Here is a 22,241-nt window from a genome sequence, read left to right on the forward strand (position 1 = left end):
TGGTAGTCGTACCTGTTCGCTAGACTCCTCTCTCTGCTGTGAAGTGCTTTGCAATTGTCTGTATTGGTAATACTGTATTTGATACCGACCTGGCATATCTGGGTATGCCGGAAGTTCTCTATCATAATTAGCCTGCAGGGAAGATTTTACGTGTGTCATTGTGTAAGTATGCCCATCACCAGTGTCCGTGGGTGAATAGAGGTCCGCTGAGCTCATGCCTTGTCACGCAAACACACACACAGCCACTCATGCACACTGTGCCTGGCTGACTCTGCCACAGGAATAGAAAGACTGTGAGGGTGACTCAGCTGTTCTCAAGTTTGTTATCTGTCTGAGATCAGGGCTCACATTCCCACTCTACGCCTGCACCACACTGCCAGCACAACCGCCTATTAATAGGCTAAGAGTGCTCCAAAGGCTAAACCTTATTTTATTACGCATCAACCCTTTCCTCTATCAAAGCCTGTGCATGTGAATGCAGAGGAAGAATCAATGAGGTTTGTGGATGTCAGAGGTGGATCAAGATATATCTGCTGCTGTGAAGTGGTTTGAGGTCTGATTACTGTTAACCGGTTTTGTAACTGGGTATTGCAAAATGAACACAGATGAGGTTTTTTCGTGTGGGTGGCACGGACTCCAGAGAACAAGCATGCAACACTCAAAAGGTGAAATAAAAGACTCTTAGCATTAAAACGTATGATGCAATCAGTGAATCATTTAATATAATGATAATTGTTCTGGCTGCATGCAAAAACAAACTGACAGCGTGATCAGTGTAGTCTGATTTATGAATGAATGACTCTTCTGAGCTGGCTCTTTTCATGAATCGGTTAAAACACTCACAGACTCCCGTGTTGTTGGTTGGTAAATCCATTAAATAATTCAGTGTAATTAAATATTCCAATAAGTACAATTAAAGAAACTTCTAGAGTTATGCATATGCAAAATGGTTAAAAACCTTGAAAAAATATCAGAATCAAATCAGAAATCATTCTTATAGGCTGACTTGGTCACTCTGTCAGTGCGGTGCAGCAGTGCATCAACTGATAAAATGTATAGCTTGAATGCAATGTAAGTCACTTTGGAAAAAACGTCTACCTATGCCTTTTGGCCAATCATTTTTTAATCCTTTCAGGAAAACCAGAAGGTTTTAGGTTTCAACCCCACACTGGACAGCTTTCAAGCCATCACCATTCTTCCCCTTGAGCAAGGTCGACTGATGGTGAATTAAATGTGCTGTAAGTTGCTTTGAATGAAAGCAACTGTTCTGTCTTCCTGTATAGTTCAATATATCCCAAACCCAGTGGCACACAAATGCTCCTTTTGCGCCCGCTCCCGTCTGCTCAGGACTACGCCTCTATTGCTCTCTCCCTCTCTCTGCCTTGAAGGCAGTGTTGAGGAGATGGCAGATTTGTCAGTGTCAGCAGACCGCAGTGTTTGCAGCGGCAGGGAGTGGACACACTCACTCTGTCACCCACACTCACATAGCACACTCTCGCTCAGCTGTAGGGATTTTATCAGAGAGGGTAATACTCACATCCATCCTAATTAGCTGTTTCTCTTTTCTGCCGGTGGTCGTTCCTCCTCGACCTCACTGGGACCCCGTGACTCTGTAGTCTCCGTACACACCAGGGCAGAATGCCGGCACGACCCCTCTGGTCTACTCTACACCAACCCAGCCAATGAACGCACAGCCTCAGAGCCGCCCGGTGAGTGCCTGTAATACCATGTCATCTTTTCAGATCAGACTTCTGTTAGAAATGCTTCCTTTCTGCTGAGCGCTGTGCTGTTGTTTATGGTGTGGTTTGTGGTCATTGGTAGGTGCTGTGTATATATGGTACATATAACCTGCCTTGCGACATTGCTTCCTCTCAGGAAGTGCACTACATATGCCACGCACAGTTTGTGGTTTATGTGTTTGTGGGCGATCATTCTTACCTCTCGCTTCTTTCTCTCTCTCTGATTCTTCCCCTCTGCTATGCCACTCTTTGCCTTCAAGTTTGCCCCTGGGCATCGTCCTACCCATCACCAGGTAATGTACGCAATCGCATGGCCTCCTTTCTCACACCTCATAAGCTTCCTTAGACTAACATGACACATTGATCCTGTTCACTGTAATCACTTGGAGAGATTGTTTACAGCTCCAATACATTTAGGAGTGAGAAACGTTGTCTTTCCAACATCCATCCATCATAAAAAGTGCTCCACACGACTCCGGTGTTAATAAATGCCTTCTGAAGCTAATCAATGTGTTTGTGAAAGAAAAATATCCATATTTATAACTTTATAACCCCTAATCTCTCTATATATAGGGCATAAAGGCGATCTGGTCTGTAGTGGTCCATTGTAAGCTTGACTAGCTACTGTAAATTATCTACTACATTCACGGATCACTCTTTCTGGCTCTTTAAGCTGTTTTGACATGCCTATATGACTAACATATGTATAAATATATATTAGTGGTGGGCATAGATTATTTTTTTTAATCTAGATTAATCTCACTGTGATCTTGAAATTAATCTAGATTAATCTAGATTAGAATGGCTCATTCGAATTCTGCCGAAGGCATTCAGAATATGTGTGTTACCCAAATAAAATTGACAAACAGTAAGTCTTTGAGAAGGGGTTTATCAAGCTAGGTGGTGCATTAGAAAAGGGGCTCATCTCCTGTTTCCAAAATGCATCACAAAGTGCTTGAAAAAGCTGTAAACTAATTCCACATTCCACAAGGTGCAAACAACCTTACGCCTGTTTCACACCAATGTTTAAGTTTTTTTCAAGTTTGTAGGTGTCAAGGTACAGAAACCAAATAATTAAATGTAAAATAGCACCGGATAGTCTTCAATGTAAAAATGAAATATACAATCAAACCTACATTTATTCAGACACCTTCAACATTTTTCACATTATTGCAGTTTTGCTATATATATCAAAAATTATATCTGGTGTCTGAATAATTTTGGGTTTGACTGTTAAAACTACAAAGTAATGCAGTCAAGAGGAGTGAGTGATTTTCATTTTCTTGGATGAACATTACAGCAGCCAGTAGCTAAATTAGGCGCGGTCACTTTAAGAGACGATGAATGCATCCAATATAATTTACATCCAATTTTTTTCCTCAGCTGTTTACTTTCACTTTAAGAAATAAATGATAGTTTTTTCGAACATAATTTCCAAGGTGGATATTTTCACATATTTTGTATGTATTTGTCGGTACAAGAGCATAAATAAGCAAAATTCGACACAAAAAGTTTTTTGAGACGCCTTTCTCTGCATTAGCCCTGAACACCAGAACACTGCGAGTACTGAATTGGGCTCTTTCACATCTTTTTGTTTGTTCAAACTGCGATTTGTATTTGTTCGTTCAGGTGCAGGAGGGACTTCGAGGAGAACTTCGCAGAAGAGAGCTCGGTTCAGTGTCACTGTCCGTGATACGTGCCTCTCTCTCTCTCTCTCTCTCTCTCTGATTGCACCGAACACAGCACGCGAATAACAATCTACTGTGTTCAGCTTTTCTGCGTCTTGTGTTTGGATGCTTTAATGTTTAAATCGACAAGCGGTACGGCTTAAAAACACGTGAAAAAGATAAGCTTTTGTGACGATGCGCAGCAGTGGCCCGTCAACTGTCCTGAGCATCTTTTTAGGCTGGCCTCAGCCAGTCGGTTATATAAAATATCAAGGTGAAAGTCATCATAGCTTGATTAGTATAGACCCAGCTCCCAACTCAACTTTGAGAATAGATTAATGGCGATATTTTTGAGTCTTACGTTAACGCAGCACGTTAACGCCGATAACGGCCCACCACAAATATATATATATATATATATATATTATGACCTAAATTATTTATTTGAAGTACCCGCTGTGGTTCTAAAGAGATAGTTCATCCAAAAATGAATATTCATGTCATTCCAATCCTATATGGCTTGCTTTCTTCCATGAATCTCCTAGAGAGAAATTTTGGAGTATATTCACTGTGATTCCTCCATGCCATTTAGATGCAACCAAAGGCTGTCAAACTCCAAAAACAAAACAAAATCATCACTGAAGTAGTTAATACTACTGTAATTCAGGTCATATAGTAACTTTGTGTGAGGAAATGTAAAACACTGACCAAAAATCCTGCCTTGAAAAATTGTATCAAAAAGAGCAGCTTGGACAGTGCTTGAAATATCTTCTTTTATACTCCTTTATAACAGATGAAAGAATTCCATTTTTGTTTGGATTTTTTCTTAAGTAATACTAACCTAACAAAAAACTAGTTTATTAGCAAAATGCTAATAAACTATGAATTATGTAACATATCGTAAAATATACCTATTGAACCCCCATATTTATTATATGGGGAATTTTATCCTGTGATCCGTCCCACCTACAGTAAGCTTTGAACTTCTGTCTCTTTTTAAATATTTTCACAGGAACTCATTTCTGTTCGAGACTTTTTATCTTCCATCTAATTTTATCAGTTCATTGTGAGCATCTGTGAGATTCGGCGGATTTCAGATCCCATTTCTTGTGTGCCGCCACATAAAGATGATGTAATTTGGCTACCTAAAAAGCAGCGCAAAGTGCCCACTTGTTTTGTAAATGGTTTCCCCTGAAGAAAAGGATCTTTGCATGCCCTGTGCTGCAGATCTCTCCTTAAGTATGTGTGCTAGTCTCTCTCTATCCCTCCATACCAATTAGTGCATTATCCCATTAGCTTCTCTCTCTTTCCCGCTTCAATATTCAAGGGAGGATTCAGAACCATTCAGGTAATTTGCAGTTTTGAGGAAAATGCATGGCATGAAGTCCTCTGTTTCTCTTTCAACATCATCTTCCTGCTTCCCTGCCCAGTCAACAGCACTGCAGCTACCCACCCTAAAGACAGCAGAATCCTCCATTTCAGTTTACCTCTCCTCTGTATATGTTCATGTTGGTCTGATTGGTTTAAAGTGCTTGCTGTATTTGTATATTGTTTTTTGAAGGAAGTCTCTTAAGCTAACCAATGCTGCATTTATTTGATCTAAAATACAGCAATACTGTGAAATATTATTGCAACTTAAAAATAAATGATTGAATATATTTCAAAATGTGAAAGTTGAATTTTCAACAGCCATTAAATTAATCTTCAGTCTCTAAAGATCCTTCATGCTGACACAAAAACCATTTCTTATTATCAATGTCAAAAATAGTTTTGTTAGTGCTGCTTAGTATTTTTGTAGCTTTGCTGTGGTTTTCCTTTGGACTCATGGTTCTGTAGATCCTGAATGTGACACTGTGGTGTGTTTAAATAGGTATTTTTTATGAATCATAAACTGCCGTTACAAGCTGTCACTTATGACCCAAGAAGCAAAGTTTCATTAACCATATTAACATAAAAGGAATGAAATATGAATTAATTTAATAATTTGATGAAAGAGTATTGCATTAATATACTGATTGTTGTCTAAAACTGGACAGCATCATTTGATTGAAACAGCTTTTAGTCTTCTCTTTAAAAAGCATCATTGTCTATGTGTATCATAGACTGTCAGAAGAAGATCTGTCCCACTTTGTCCTTACAATTTATGTAAAAAAATAAATAAAAATAAGCCGCTTAGCAGAGTGATATTAAAATAATCTCAAAACGGTAACACTTTAGAATAAGGTTCCATTAGTTAATGTTAGTTAATGTATTAATTAACATGAACAAACAATGAATAATACATTTATTACTGTATTTATTCATCTTTCTTAATGTTAGTTAATGAAAATACAGTTATTCATTGTTAGTTCACGGTAATTCACAGTGCATTAACTAATGTTAACAAGCACAACTTTTGATTTAAATAATGCATTAGTAAATGTTGAAATTAACATGAACTAAGACTTAGAAATGCTGTAGAAGGATTGTTCTTGCTTAGTTCATGTTAATTAATACATTAACTAACATTAACTAATGGAACCTTATTCTAAAGTGTTACCCTCAAAACTTGTAATGTTAACTTAATAATGTGATGTGGCAATGAGCGATGAAGAACTCATTCTTCCGATTAAAATGGATGAACCACAGAATCATGGACTGCACAACTATTATGTTAAAATTTAGTTTCAGGCCAGGGATGGAAATTTTGTTCAAAAGCAGTCAAAAAGAGGCAGATTATTCCATTCAAACATCAGTTCTTAAATTACAGCTTGTTTTGTCATAGACTTTCATACCATGTTTTGTGTTAAGCATTGTGCTTCAGACTTCTGCTGCTGAGATAGATCAGTGAAGCCCCCCCCCCCCACCCCATTTTCATTGGGAGTGTGCCTGTGCTGCCTTAAAATGCAGCCTCTGTATGTAGAGCTGTTGTTAGGGTAATGATGCATCTGCAGATAGTACAGCTACTGTCTGTGTTCAAAGAACTTGCATGCTGACTGTCTTTAAGGGAACTCGGCTCTATTGGCCTCACCCACAGTCTCCAATGAGTGTGTGCTTTAGTTTACAGTCAGTATCAGAGAGTTCAAGACCGTTTACCTGTGACAGGCTCGTCTAAACCGCTTATTAATTAAAATCCTTTTCTCGTCACCTCAGTTCACTGTACTTACGGACATGCTAGTTCAGACATTGTAAACATTTTTTTTTTTAAAGACTTCTCTTATTCTCACCAAGACTGTTTTTATACAGTAAAAATATTTTGAAAATATAACATATAATGTTTATAATGTTTCTGTGATGGTATAGCTACATTTTCAGCATTATTTCTCCAGTCTTCAGTGTCACACGATCCTTCAGAAATCATTCTTATATGCTGATTTGGTGCTCATTAAACTTTTCATGTTGTTGAAAACAGTTGCTTTCTTAATAAACACTTTTTTCATGATTCTTTGACAAACATAAAGTTCAAAAGAGCTGCATTTATTTGAAACCAAAATCTTTACCGTCACTTTTGATCAATTAATACACTGAATAAAGTTTTTTCTTTCTTTTTTTCTTTTTTTTTTATTGACCCAAAATGTTTAAATAGTAATATGTTATTAATTAAAAATAGCTAAACTTACAATATGGAACAAACAAGCATTTTCAGAAACAATTTCTGCTTTCCATATACACCGTGTCAATTGTTTAAATGTGGCTGTCCCTCCTAAAATGTTACAGTGTGACCTTTGTGTACAAAACATAATTAATCACCCAGAATAGGAGTGACATCCGTATTTATCCGCAGTGGGTACATGGCTTTAATGACTCACACATTTCCGCAACAGTTAATACACTGATTCAGTGGGTAGCCAGTTGTATGGATGAAAAACTAAATTGTTGTCTGGAAATTGGTACACAGTCACAAGAGTGAGATGCTTGTGTCAACAGGTTTATTTGAGGGTGTAACGATTCAAATCTCCATATTCATCGGGAAGAAGGAGGCGGGAACCGGCGCACAATCAAAACTCATTTTAATATCCAAAATAAATACAAAACGGCGCACCAGCCCCTCACGGCCGACTGGTGCGCATAAATAAAAAGCACACACATTAAAATAATGTCCCAGGCCTGGTCCTCTCTCGTCCTTCACGGTCGTCACTCCAGTTTTATATCCTTCCATCTCCTACGTGGGACTCGATACTAGCGGTGGGGCTCAGGTGTAGCTCATCTCCAATCACTACACCTGGCCTCACTCCTCGTTCCCACGCCTCTCGGCCCCGCCCCACTCGCCACATACCCCCATCGCCCCTCGCAGGCCGGGGGGTACTCCCGAGACTGCGCTCTACTCCCCCCCCCCCCCCCCCCTTTCCCTCCGGGGGAGACCGCTCACGGGGACCTGCGGGAACCTGGGGGTAGGACAGACGAGGCGAGAGAAAAGGAGATGGAAGGAGGAGCGACAGGGACGAGAGAGGGGAGAGAGGAAAAAAAATAATAAAAAAAATCCGGTTCCCAGACGCACTGCTGCTCGGCCCTCCACCGGCTGGGTGATCTCCTCCGTGGTGCCCGGCGGTGGCACTGGACGGCCCTCGGCGGACGGCACGACACTCCTCCGCCGCCCGGTGGACGGCGACGGCTCCTCCGATTTTGGGCAGCGGCAGGAGTCCCCCGTTCCCTGCCCCTCCGGATTCCGTCACGGAGGCGGCAGGCTCCGGCCCCCTGGCGAACGGCGCCGACTCCTCCGCTCCCTCACGGACGGCAGCCGCCCCTCCTTGTCGTGGGCGGTCGGCAGCGAGCTCGCCCGTCCCCGGCAACTCGCTCCAGCCCACCGCCTCGAGCGTCCATGGCGGCACATACCTCGCCAGCTCGAGGGCACCGCGGATTCACCACAGCGGCGAGGGATCTTCAGCAGCGCGTCCCTCCTTCTCCCGGGCTTCGGCACCACTATAACGATTCAAATCTCCATATTCATCGGGAAGAAGGAGGCGGGAACCGGCGCACAATCAAAACTCATTTTAATATCCAAAATAAATACAAAACGGCGCACCAGCCCCTCACGGCCGACTGGTGCGCATAAATAAAAAGCACACACATTAAAATAATGTCCCAGGCCTGGTCCTCTCTCGTCCTTCACGGTCGTCACTCCAGTTTTATATCCTTCCATCTCCTACGTGGGACTCGATACTAGCGGTGGGGCTCAGGTGTAGCTCATCTCCAATCACTACACCTGGCCTCACTCCTCGTTCCCACGCCTCTCGGCCCCGCCCCACTCGCCACAGAGGGATTTATAAAAATAAATTTCTCTTTATAGTATAGCAAAAGAAGCTGCTTTATTTTACTGGTGGTGTTCGAAGCTGAAACACCCTGATGTGATCTGTTATGAAACCATTGTAACAGAAGTCTTAGTACCTCTGTATTGTTTTAAATGCATGTTACTTAAGACGATGCGTTCTGTGTCTGTTTCTTGCATGCTTTTACATAAAGTTGTACAAATATGTTTACTTCTTTAGTGGATGTCTTCAGATGCTGTCTTAGATACACAACATGGCTGAAATGTTACACTTAATAGTTTGCCAGCATTCCCAATGGTAAGCCACATAACTGTTCTCTCTCTCTCCTCACAGTTTTTCCAGAGGACGCAGATGCAAACGGCGCGGTCCAATATTCCAAGCAACAACCCTCCTATTCGGCCCACATCTCAGACCCCCACAGCAGCGGTTTACCCCCCCAATCAGCCCATCATGATGACCATGACTCCCATGCCCTTCCATTCCCCACAGACAGCGCAGTACTACATCCCTCAGGTAAGACAGCACAAGACTGCAGACAGGAATCACATTACACTTACTATATCTGGACCATGTGTTCACATCAGGATGTTTTAATGTGTTGTTGATGTACAAATTTGATTACAGAGCTTTGTCCAGTTGATGAGTTGTTTGCATATGTGTTGAATTGTCTCTCATTTGTTTGTCATGTGTGACTCTACAGTACCGTCACAGTGCTCCTCAGTATGTGGGACCTCCTCAACAGTACCCAGTCCAGCCCACTGGACACAGTACCTTCTTTGCTGGACCCAGTCCAGGGGACTTCCCAGCGGCTTATGGTGAGTTTAGCAACCTCCTTCCTGACTTGTCGGCCACCTGTGGATTAATGTTGACTTTCTCATGTAGTTTGCTGACTTGCCTTGTTTCGCTGTTTACTGTTTTAATGTTGTGCAGCAAGTCTACATTTTTAGAATGAAAAACAGAAATGGTTTCACAATGTTGGTAGCTGACAATTAAAATAAAATACAATAAATGTGGCATATGATTGTGAGCAGTTTTAATATAGAATTTTTTCAATTTCCCTTTGCTGCACCAATTATATTAAATATAGTTTTAAAATAAAATGTATAAAAAAAATTGATGGTGATGATTGTAGGCAACAGATTTAATTATCGAATTGCAAATGTTTTTTGGTTTTATAAATTTTGTAATGGGAAGTTATATAATAAATAAAAAAAGTGCACAAAATGTATAGCATAGCCTACATGCATGCATTTATATTTGTATTCATAGCCTTTACTTTTATTGAACATTACGCAGAACATTGAAATTGTGTTTTTCAGCATTTACAGAAAATAAAATTAGGATCGTTATCGGATTAATCAATTAATCAGAAATAATCAACAAAATAATTGATTTTGGTTTGAATGAGTATAAAGAACTCGTTGTCTTGTGCGGTTTGTTAGCAACAGGACCTCCTTACTATTCTGTGCCGTCCATCTACACCCAATCTCCATCCATTATAGTGCCTACACCACAACAACCTCCACCTGCTAAGAGGGAAAAGAAAACCGTGAGTGCCATCATTGCATAAACTGATTTTCTTTATAGCAGTATGCAGACTGAAATGATATATATATATATAATGCGTAATGCTTTGAGAAAATTTGTATTGCAAAATAAAAAAATTATGTAATTATCAAGGCTTGAGAAATGCTGAACAAGAAGTAGATGATGCTTCTGAGGTTTTATCATGTAATTCTCTGACTCTTTATTGTCTAAGATTGTTTAAGTATTGTTGTATTGTTTAAGATCCGTATCCGAGACCCCAACCAGGGTGGCAAGGATGTGACTGAAGAGATATTATCAGGGGTGGGCGGAAGTCGGAACCCAACCCCACCGGTGGGACGGCCCTCCTCCACTCCTACACCTCCACAGGTAAGACGGACAACCACAGAGACCAAATCAAACACAGATTATAGTTGGATACAGATTTAGTTGGATATCACTCCATTTCTAATTTCTGCACCTTGGGAATGAGTTCTTTTGACTTGAGCCAGTAAGCAATCACTCAGAACACTTTAGCAACTGCATAGGAACATGGTAAAATCCAATCTGACCACTATAGCAACCACCTTCTGAATTTGTAGCCACACTTCCTTTATAATAAGGAATTTATCTTCTTATCTAAAGCCACAACTTATGTCCGTGGGTAAGCACCTTTACTTAAGTGTTTGATCTTTTACCCACAAGCCACAAATTTTATGCTATGCATTTTTAAACTCTGAATTGTCTTGAAACTTTTACCCGTAGAAGTAAAAGTCTATTATGTTTGTTTTTAGAATTTAAGAAGTTTCAATGTTGCATATTCTGTGTTGTTGCTCTGCCTCATGATTGTTTGTGTCATCCTGATCCCTGTGTGTTCTCTTTACAGTGACTCTTCATCTACACACTCTAGAATATCTCTCATCTTCACATAATCTAAAGCGGGTTTTCGAACTGGGGTCTATGGGCCACAAGGTGTCCGTGTCAAAAGTAAAATGTAAAAGACAAAATGTATTTTAGGTAGAAAAAAAAAATGCAGGTAGTATTGTAAAAATAAAATCTCTTAGAACTAAAATCTAAAATATATGTATTTTTAATTATATTTAAATTTTTAAAAGAAATTAATATTTTGATTCGGCAAGGATGCATTAAAATTGATCAAAAGACCTAATAAAGACATTTACAAAAAAAAACTTTATTCATCAAAGAATCCTGAAAAAAGAAGCATCAAGGTTTTCACAAAAATTTTGCAGCACAGCTGTTTTTAACATGGATAATAGTGAACAATTAGCACCAAATCAGCATATTAAAATGATTTCTGAGGGATCATGTGACACTAATAACTGAAGTAATGAAGTAATATATATTTTAAAATGTTAAACTAAAAAACAGATATTATTAAAAGAGGTTCCAAGAGGTTCCATAAATGCATTTACACAGTAAAATTGCAAATCCATGAATAATGTTATAAGAATAAATGTTTCACTTTTTTAACATATAAATGCAAAATGTTGGAAAAATTAAATAATACTTTTAAATATGAAACCAAACCACCAGTAGGTGGCGGCAAGTCACTATCTTAAAGGGTTAGTTCTCCCAAAAAACTTATACTCACCCTTGAAGCCTCCTATGTGTATGTGACTTTCTTCTTTCAGAATAATCCAATCAGAGTTGTATTAAAAATTGTCCTTGCTCTTCCAAGCTTTTCAGTAGGGATAAGCCGGGTGTTTGTTGTCAACAGTTCAGAAGACGTGAAATAAAGTGTGCACATCTGTAATAAAACATCCCTCACACAGCTCTGGGGGCTGAGTAAAGGCCCCCTGTTGCGAATCCATGCGTTTTTGTAAGATAAATATCCAGATTTCAACCGTAATAAACACTTTTTTTGTAACATCTGCCGACTGTGGGAACCAGAAGATGCATAGGCGGATGATGGAAGACGGAAGACATTTCCGTCGGGCACGCCTCTGGGAAATGTAGGAGCAAAGGAAACAAAGTTCCCTAACTTTAGCAAAGGAAAACCAGTATCCTCCAGTTCTGTAAAGAAAATTTGTAAAGAAAACGTTTTTTTTGTTGACAACAAGCCCCCACTTACCCCCATTGAAGGCTTGGAAGAGCAAGGACAATATTTAATATAACTCCGATTGGATTATTCTGAAAGAAGAAAGTCACTGTCACGGGGTGCGTACTGGACAGAGGACTCAGATGCAGAGTTAGAAAAGGAGAATCTTTATTCTCGCCACAAAACACAAAATAACACAAACAATAATGAAAAGCTCTCCGAGCTGGCCGGCACACTGCGGACCACTCGCGCTGCCGGATCTCCGAATTACGGATCCTTTGGCACAGAACAGAAGGTGAGACTGATACAGAGAAACAGTGCAAAACATGGGCAAAGACAAAACAATCTACTCATGACCACAGACAGAAAAGCAGAGACATATAAAGGCAAACCCCAGAAAGCGCTGGACCGCTCTACGACAATCTGGGGTGGGCCAATCAGCAACTGCCTTTACCTTGGCGAGATCCATTCGGATACCTTCAGGCGAGAGAATAAAACCCAGGAACGGAACCGACTGTGCGTGAAACTCACACTTCTCCAACTTAACAAATAAACGATTCTCCAGCAGCCGCTGGAGCACTCGCCTGACGTGCTGGACATGAATGCGCTCATTCTGGGAAAAAATAAGGATGTCGTCGATATAAACAAAAACAAACCGATCGACCATGTCTCGGAGCACGTCGTTGACGAGTGCCTGAAAGACCGCCGGGGAGTTGGAAAGCCCAAACAGCATAACTAAGTACTCAAAGTGCCCTGTATGGGTGTTAAAGGCGGTCTTCCATTCGTCCCCCTCCCTAATCCGAACCAAGTGATAAGCACTGCGTAGGTCCAACTTCGTAAAGATGGTTGCCCCCTGAAGGAGCTCGAAGGCCGATGACATCAACAGCAAAGGATAATGATTCTTTACCGTGATGTCATTCATCCCCCGATAGTCAATACAGGAGCGCAGCGAACCATCCTTCTTCTCCACGAAGAACCCCTCCCCGGCTGGAGAGGATGAGGGACGGATAATGCCTGCTATCAGAGAATCATGTATATACCTCTCCATGGCCTCCCGCTCCAGACCAGACAGAGAGTAAAGGTGCCCCCTAGGTGGAGAAGTGCCAGGAAGCAGGTCAATCGCACAGTCGTATGGGCGGTGTGGAGGCAGAGATGTAGCTCGTGACCTACTCAAAACCGCTCTCAAATCATGGTAAGCCTCCGGTACATCCACAAAGTAAGTCAGCTCCTCCTGCAACACAGAATGAGACAAGACAGGGGGAAAAGCAGCACCCAAACACTGAGCTAAACAAAAAGGGCTCCAAGCCAAAATAGAACTACGGGCCCAATCAATATGAGGGTTATGTTTAACCAACCAGGTGTGACCCAACAACACTGGAGCGGTGGGCGAGTGAATGAGGTGAAATCTAATCTCCTCAGCATGATTACCCGACAAGGTTAATGTGACAAACTGAGTGGTGTGAGTGATATTAGTGAGATGGGTGCCACAAAGTGTCCTGGCAGAAAAAGGTTCGGGCCAGTGCAACAGCCAAATTCCCCAGACGAGCTGCCAGTCTTGAATCCATGAAGTCGCCCTCCGCTCCAGAGTCAATCAATGCTGAAACCTGGAAAACAGCTCCCCCAAACTGTACTGAAGCTTGGAACTCTGAACGGCCACAAGGTGGCAGTCGAGTTGTAGTGACGCTCACCATGCGCTCTCCTTTGCGTGAAAAGCGTCGCCCTGCCACAGGGCACGCCGCAACCACGTGACCCGCCTCACCGCAGTACAGACAGAGCTGATTATCCAGGCGACGGCGTCGCTCTCCTATTGTCAGCCGTGCTCTCCCAATCTGCATGGGCTCCTCCTCCAGGAGGATGCGGCGTTGAGACATCGTGTCATGCTGCAGCATACGGAACCCCAGTGACGTGTTCATGGGGAATCCCCTCTCTACGGTGCCGAGAACGGAGAGTAATCCGGTCATCGACCCGAATGGCGAGATCGATAAGCCCATCCAAGCCAGGGGGCAGCTCTAGTGAATAGATCTCGTCCTTCACCTGCCCAGCCAGGCCGTGGAGGAAGTGATCCCAGGGAGCCTTCTCATTCCAGCCGCAGGACGCGGCGAGCGTGCGGAACTGAATAGAGTAACCAGACACCGACTGCTCTCTCTGCTGAAGCAGCGACAATGCTCGTGCTGCCTCAATATCGCGTGCCGAGCGGTCAAACACCTTGCGCAGCTCCCTCGAGAATGCCTCAAATGACGCACAACAGTCATGTTTGCTGTCCCAAATAGCCGTTCCCCACTCTCTCGCTTGACCAACCAGGAGAGTGATGACGAACGCCACCCGGGATTGCTCCGTGGGGAAACAGGAAGGCTGGAGAGTGAAAGTCAGCGAACACTGGGACAGAAATGATCGACATGAGTCGGGCTCACCCGAGTATGGAGCAGGTGGATTGAGTCGCGGTTCCGCGTGGCGAGGAGCAGGTGGGACAGACGGGGCATCCGGAACAGACGGGGCAGCTGAGGGGCTGGCCTGCAGCTGGTCAAGCCATTCGGCTAGCCGGTTGAGCTGGAGAGCAATCTCCGAGTAGGCGCGAGAAGCTGCAATTTCCTCCTGCTGTCGACCCAGAAGAGAGCCCTGCTGCTGAAGAGCTCGGCGCAGCTCCGTTTCCTCTGCTGAATCCATCCCTGGTGAGTAGATTCTGTCACGGGGTGCATACTGGACAGAGGACTCAGATGCAGAGTTAGAAAAGGAGAATCTTTATTCTCGCCACAAAACACAAAATAACACAAACAATACGAAAAGCTCTGGAGCACACAGATCTCCGAGCTGGCCGGCACACTGCGGACCACTCGCGCTGCCGGATCTCCGAATTACAGATCCTTTTGCACAAGAACAGAAGGTGAGACCGATACTGAGAAACAGTGCAAAACATGGGCAAAGACAAAACAATCTACTCACGACCACAGACAGAAAAGCAGAGACATATAAAGGGAGTGGGGGAATGAGCGACAGTTGGGGAAGAATCAGCTTGTGATCTGCACAACCCCGCCATTAATTCGCTGATTGCCCAGACCACAAGCTACTGAACAGACAGGACAACACAGACCACAGGGGAAGCTGAGACGGCACCCTGCACCGTGACAGTCACATACACCCTAGGATGCTTCGAGGGTGAGTAGAAGATGGACGAATTTTCATTCTCGGGTGACCTAACCCTTTAATGAGTGAGTCACTGATTTAACCAATTCATTCAAAAGACTCACTGAATCATTGACTCAACAGATTTTGTCAAAATGCTGAATCATTCAGTGATGAAACACCTCTGTGTGTTATTCGGAGATGCGCAACTGTTCTGTTGTAGCTTTGCTTAGGACTATTTTCATTCGTTTTAAAGTTGCGTTTCATTTTGATTTTTTCACATGCACAATAAATTAGTCTATGTACAAGAAAATATTTAGTTCTTATAATTTTGGACAGGGATCATTTTTGGAAGATTTTGGCATAAATTGGTTTAAAAACCCTTAATTTAAGGCACTGTCCCTGTAGATGGAGTGCTCACTATATTTTGACACTTCCTCTGTCTCCTCTCCCTGAAAGTTAACAGTGTTTGTCTCTCCTCTGCTCTCTTTCCTCCATGTTTCGTCATTTCTCTCCCTCTCTTTCTTTTCCATTCTCTGTTTTTCCCTTTTTTCCTGCTCTGTCTGTGTGCTGCATATGTGCTTGTGCCTTGTGTCTCTCTGTTGCTAGTTTTTATGTCCATACCCTCATTATCTACACTTTTTCTACTTCAAATCCCAGCAGCTGAACTGCCAGGCAGCGAGTCACGTGGACAGCACAAAAATCCTTTCTACACCCATCAACTTGAAAGCAGGTCAGGCTTCACAGCAGTTGCCACCTTCTCCCCGCAGGTTCAGAGCAGTGGTCCTCGACTGGTGGGTCCTGACCGGTCTGAGTGTCATAGGCAGCAGGGAATAAACAATCTTAAATGCAAATAATAAAATGCAACTAAATAGGCATATCAATTCTTAGGATGAGAAAGTACTTCCCATATCTTTTGTTGTTGAAGTCTAAGCTTGTATTGTTTCTCTAATGTGTTTTGCATCTATTCATTGGTAGAAATTAAGCAAATGCCAACCTGCACAAATTTTCATGTCATGCCCTTGTTTTTAAATCCATGAAAGTATAGGTTTTGCATTTCATGTCCAATGTTAAATCTGGGTCCTGAAGCAAAACTACTTTAGAACCACTGATCTGTTCTTCAGCCTTTAAGTGTTTCTGAGGGTAAAAGGTCACATTAAAAGCACAAAGTATACTGCACAAATAAATATGTTTTTATTTATTTATTTTGTAGATAATAAAAATAAATAATTATTTTCATGATTTAATAATTTTATATAGCCAACAAAATTACTGCAGATACTTTATATATTACGTTATTTATCCATGCATTCATTTATTCATTGAGGCATGTATGTATTTATTTATATTTTATTTGAGTAAATGATATAAAATATTATTCAATTTGTTAATTTTCTAATAATATTTTATTAAATTATATTTTATTATTTAATTACTGATAAGGATCCCTGCAAATACACTGTTATTTAATTATTTGTTCATTTATTTATAGTTTAGTATTTAATTAACTAATACATTAAAAGTTTGAGATCAACACTTTGTATGTAATTTTTTTTATTTAGAATATTTAGAATTAATTTATTTATTCATATATTTATATGGGTTTTGTGTATAATCTACTATTTAATTTTTAATTACTTTTTTAACAAGAGTTGCACTTTCATTATATTGCTTACATTATATTGGCAATTAAATCAGTGCAGATATATTGTACTGTATATGTTTTTAATGAATTTAGTTTTTAATATTTAGTCTATATTCACAATAATTTTTAATTATTTATCCATCACATAGGAAAGCCTAACATCACTTTATAACTGTTGCATTATTTTATACTGCCAACAAAAACACTGCAAGCACATTGTAAATGTTTGATATATATCGCTTTGATATTCTTTTTTAAATTATTTTTGTCACTAAAACCATGAGCAAACTGGGAGATGAATTTCTATATTCTCACAATATCATTTCTATATATATCAAAGTATGTGTGTTTGTGTGTGTGTGTGTGTGTATATATATATATATATATATATATATATATATATATATATATATATATACACACACACATATATACACACTATATATATATATGTTTTTTTTTTTTTTTTTTATACATGTTTTTGTTTTATTTACCCTACTCTGATGGTTTATATACCTCTAATGCATTTCCTTGTTTACTTTATGGTTATAGATGACAAGCCAAAACTAGAGTTTGCCTCACAAAGGTCTGCATCTCCAGGATTGCAGCAGCCAGAGACTCCATTGGAAAGAAGAGACCCTAGCAGCCCAGTCCAAGCGCCCTCTCCCCCACAGAAAACTGAGCTTCCCCCCTCCGGCCCAGAATCGGCCTCAAGTGTAGCAACAGCCCCAACTCCTTCCATACCTGCCTCAACAGTGGAGTCCGCTGACGCTCCGAGCCCATCAGCTGAGCCCAGCTCCACTAAAGCTATCACACCAGAACTTGAAAGCTCTGAGCCTGAGAAATCCTCCTCAGAGCAGCCCTCACCTCAGAGCCTGTCTACGTCCCTGACCCAGCCTGAAAGGGTCATCAATGGGCTGAAGGACACCGATGCTGCTCCCTTGAGTGAAGACTTGGAATCCCAACCCAGGGAAGTCTTTCCTTTGCTGCCTACTTCCAGCGTGGCCCAGTGCATCAGCTCGGAGCCTAGGCCCATCACACCGGCGCTGGAGGCCGAGTCTGCAGTGGGAACGGCAGATACTCCCTCACCTCCTAGTGAGGACAACGCTGGATGTCCTGTCATCCCGTCCCTCTCCACCTCCACTATTGCTGCTATCTCCCCCACACCTGCTCCTCCTCCAGGCCTCACACACCCAAGTCAGGTTTCTGGAGGATCAGCCAAGAGACCCTCTACAGGAACAGAGCTCAAAGAAACAGTGAAGGAGACCGAGGCCTTGCCGGACGAGAGAGGCGGCGAGCCCTTCTTGCAGTCCAGAAAAAGCTCAAGTCAAGGTGAGCAGTCGAAGTATACCCCTAAGATGAATTACCATAATGTGGGGGTCATTCAAATGACACCCATTTTTTCTTTGTACAGCTACATCTAGTGCACCAAAGACCTGGAAGAAGCCAAAAGAGGACATGCCTGTAGGGCAAGATCAGTCTCCAGACAAAGAGGTAAAATAATTTTGCATATATGCTTTTTGGGTCCATCGTATTAATACATTTAACTTTTAATATATTTATCTATTATAAATTAATTAATTATAATTAATCACAACAAACGGGTATTTTTCATTGAATTTTCATTCTTTGACGCATTTCTGTTGTTTTAATTATTTTATAGTTATAAATGGATAATGTATGTTTATTTTATATTACTTTGTTATATAAAATTGTAATGTTATACTATTTAATATAACAACATTTATATTACTATATCAACATTATTTCAAACTAGCAAAAATTCATCAATCAGACCAACTTTGTGTGTGTGTGTTTGTTAGGAGGACACGGGTCAGTCCTCTATGGAACCTGCTGCAGAGAGCCCCAGTCCACCTCCTGTGGAGCTGGAGAGGAGGCCATCCGCAGGAGCTGTGCTTGAGGAGAACGGAGAACAGGAAGCAGAGCCTCTTAGAAACGGGGCGGAACACACCTCTGAAACTGAAAGCAGTGACAGCATCCACCCGCCTGCAGTCAAAGAGCCGCTGATCGAAGCAGTGCCCCGTAAGACCATCTCTCTACAGCGTTCTCTCGTTTCCCGTGTGTGCGCGTCAGCCAGGTTTTTACCACTGAAAGCCTTTCTGCTCTTTAGCAGAGCCTGCAGAGAAGAATGGAAAGAAGCAGTACGACAGAGACTTCCTTTTGGGCTTCCAGTTCATGCCTGCATGTGTGCAGAAACCAGAGGGGCTTCCTCCCATTTCTGATGTTGTTCTAGATAAGGTTAGCTAATATTACACAAACAGTTCATTAAACAGCCTTTCTACTTATACTATACTGAATAAACAAATTCAGCTGAAAGCCTTTGTTTGAACATTTATATCATGCTTTTCAATGTAACGTCTATTAAAGTTAATAATTGGAAATTCCCATATAAATTTCTCCTGTACCAGAATTACTTTGCTCCGCACCGTTAAATAGACTACTATGGGAATAAAGGGTTATTGTAAACCTGATTATGGCCTTCTGTTAAATCCTTGTGAAACTCATTACTGCTCTTGTACAGAGTTTAAGTTGTTCTTTAGGTGAAGCCTAATGTGTTTCTGCCTCGCTGAACAGATTAACCAAAATAAGCTGCCCATGCGGCCGGTAGACCCACGTGTGATTTCCAGAGGCCCAGACTTCACGCCAGCGTTTGCAGATTTTGGCAGACAGATTCCAGGAGGCAGGGGAGCACCGGTCCGTCCCAACTTATTCTCACACTCACACAAAAAATAATAATATGGGGTTTTGTCTAAATTACTACAGTAAGTCAATTATTATACTCTTTAGATCCTTTAACTTTAATTTAATTAAAATGTATTACTTCACCCACCAATTAAAGCATTTTCAATTTACGTTCCCTTACAAAAATGTACAAATAGTTATTGTACTCGAATCTATATCCAATATTGTGCGAATAAAAGCAGTTGATATGACTTTAGATACGCTCTTAGAAACTCCTATTATTTTGCCTGTACTACATGATCATTTCTGTTCCCTCAGCTGCTGAATGTTAGCCTGCATCGCCCGCCTGGACGCAAGATCATCACAAGCGTGTCGGTGAATGATGATGTGCAGCTGAGGACAACCGAGAATGCCTGGAAACCTGGCATGAAGCGGGAAAATGTCATTGAAGATCCAGAGACTCTGACAACTCAGGTCTTTATTTCAGATGGCCCTATTTTGCTGTACAAAGAAAGCATGCTTGTGGTATCCAGATGTTCAGCTATAATTAAATAATTTATTACATCATTACTTTCTTTAATATAGAGAGGAAATGGTGCTTGGGATTGATTGTTGCCTTGGAAGACATTCAGTAATATGTTCAATGATATTTTCACAGGAGCTTTTCCGAAAAGTGCGTAGTATTCTCAACAAATTAACGCCGCAGATGTTCAACCAGCTGATGAAGCAGGTGGCTGACCTCACCATCAACACTGAGGAGCGGCTCAAGGGTGTCATAGACCTGGTTTTTGAGAAAGCCATTGATGAACCCAGCTTCTCTGTGGCCTATGGTAATATGTGCAGCTGTCTGGCCATGGTGAGTCACACCACCCGTTAAAACTGGGCATTGGAAACCGATGTTTAGCTTGGAAAACAGCACGGTGAGTGCACATCTAAATCAGTCACGTGCTGTGTTTGTAGTTAAAAGTGCCCATGACGGATAAGCCCAGCAGCACTGTGAATTTCCGGAAGCTGCTTCTGAATCGCTGTCAGAAGGAGTTTGAGAAGGACAAAGTGGATGACGACGTCTTCGAGAAGAAACACAGGGAGCTGGAGGCAGCTACCTCGGTTAGTGCTTCAGCACCAAAATTAGCACTAAAACTTCTTAAATGGATCACAGGCCATTCAGATTGCCTGGAAGTAATTGCCTAGATTAACCAATATTATGAGAAGGTTAAAATGGATTGCAAAATATTTTCAGCAGTTATGCATTTTCTTTTATTTTTTATTAATGATACACTATTCAGTTGTGCCAAATAATCATATAAACAAAGACTGAAAGCTCATTTTATGTTAAGTTACTAAAAGGGCTTCTGAAATATAATCTCCCCTTGTAGTATGGATGTTTCTTTTCTTCATAAGCAAAAAATGCTGATTTTACTGCAGCGAACACACCTCGTGATCATTTCTGACACGTCTTCCTCTCTCTCATTCTTACTCTCAGGCTAGCGAACGGGAGAGGCTGCAGGAGGAACTGGAAGAGGCGAAAGATAAGGCTCGCAGACGCTCCATCGGCAATATAAAGTTCATTGGCGAGCTCTTCAAGCTCCGGATGCTGACAGAGGCAATCATGCATGACTGCGTGGTGAAGTTGCTGAAAAACCACGACGAAGAGTCACTGGAGTGCCTGTGCAGGCTGCTCACAACTATTGGCAAGGACCTGGACTTTGAGAAAGCTAAGGTCAGTGGTTTATCCTAATCTGAAGGATGTTAATTGCTGCTGCAGTCCATATAAATGCACAAAGACGGTTCCTCACTTCAATGCAAATATGCATAGAAATAGAAGTGTTGGCCACTCTTTGCACTGCATTGTGGTGGAGCTCTGAATAAACTAGTATTCTTTGGCCTCAAAAAAGCCTAGTTTATGTCCTCTCTGCGGCTGCCATGTGCTGTTTGGAAACAAATCCTGAATGAGCCATTTTAATGTGCTCTGGTTCCAAAATTCACTTTGGATTCAGCTGAGAACATGACTGAGAGTCTGGTGCCTAGTAATACACTTGAATGGATAGTTCATTCCAAAATAACAATTCTGTCATTATTTATTCAGCCTCAGGTCATTAGTTGAACATTTATTTTTTTTTACTTTAATTAAAGACAAATGTCAGTTCATGTCAGGCAAAAATTAATGTTTCCAGGTTTTTTTGAAGCTTGTGAATCTTGCCGTTGGTTCTTCTTGTTCCTTTTTAGCCACGAATGGATCAGTACTTTAATCAGATGGAGAAGATAGTAAAGGAGAGAAAGACTTCTTCACGCATTCGGTTCATGTTGCAGGACGTCATTGACCGGCGATTGGTGAGTTTTCAGCTTTGATTTGAATCTCAAAAAATATGTGTGATTAAGATCTACTTCTATAAGGGAATGATTTAACTACTTCTCAAAAAACTTAACAAACTCGGACAAATATGTACGTTTTTCAAGGTCATCCTTTTTTCCTTGTATCAAAATAGCTAAATATTGGCTTAAACCATTTTTTTTTATATAATTAAGTATTGTTGTTGT

The 22,241-nt window shown here is 41.3% G+C and overlaps 1 protein-coding gene across 5 annotated transcripts in view; it reads left to right on the plus strand.

Moving 5' to 3' along the window:
- The window catches only part of LOC127944899 (eukaryotic translation initiation factor 4 gamma 3), a 38,572-nt gene that overhangs the window by 9,347 nt on the left and 6,984 nt on the right, over positions 1–22,241 (plus strand). For 2 of the 5 annotated variants that reach the window (XM_052541309.1, XM_052541311.1), the window contains exons 4-21: positions 1,617–1,709; positions 2,000–2,032; positions 4,734–4,754; positions 8,986–9,165; positions 9,353–9,467; positions 10,095–10,201; positions 10,441–10,566; positions 16,016–16,088; positions 17,553–18,332; positions 18,415–18,494; positions 18,824–19,043; positions 19,132–19,259; positions 19,596–19,715; positions 20,022–20,177; positions 20,362–20,559; positions 20,664–20,810; positions 21,187–21,423; positions 21,930–22,034. In XM_052541309.1, the coding sequence (XP_052397269.1) occupies positions 1,617–1,709; positions 2,000–2,032; positions 4,734–4,754; positions 8,986–9,165; positions 9,353–9,467; positions 10,095–10,201; positions 10,441–10,566; positions 16,016–16,088; positions 17,553–18,332; positions 18,415–18,494; positions 18,824–19,043; positions 19,132–19,259; positions 19,596–19,715; positions 20,022–20,177; positions 20,362–20,559; positions 20,664–20,810; positions 21,187–21,423; positions 21,930–22,034 (2,919 nt within the window). The remainder of the gene's footprint in view (positions 1–1,616; positions 1,710–1,999; positions 2,033–4,733; positions 4,755–8,985; positions 9,166–9,352; positions 9,468–10,094; positions 10,202–10,440; positions 10,567–16,015; positions 16,089–17,552; positions 18,333–18,414; positions 18,495–18,823; positions 19,044–19,131; positions 19,260–19,595; positions 19,716–20,021; positions 20,178–20,361; positions 20,560–20,663; positions 20,811–21,186; positions 21,424–21,929; positions 22,035–22,241) is intronic. The other 3 variants (XM_052541312.1, XM_052541313.1, XM_052541310.1) reach the window with 3 other exon arrangements.

The sequence above is a fragment of the Carassius gibelio genome, chromosome A23 (genome assembly GCF_023724105.1).
Source record: "Carassius gibelio isolate Cgi1373 ecotype wild population from Czech Republic chromosome A23, carGib1.2-hapl.c, whole genome shotgun sequence".
Classification (NCBI taxonomy): Eukaryota; Metazoa; Chordata; class Actinopteri; order Cypriniformes; family Cyprinidae; genus Carassius; species Carassius gibelio.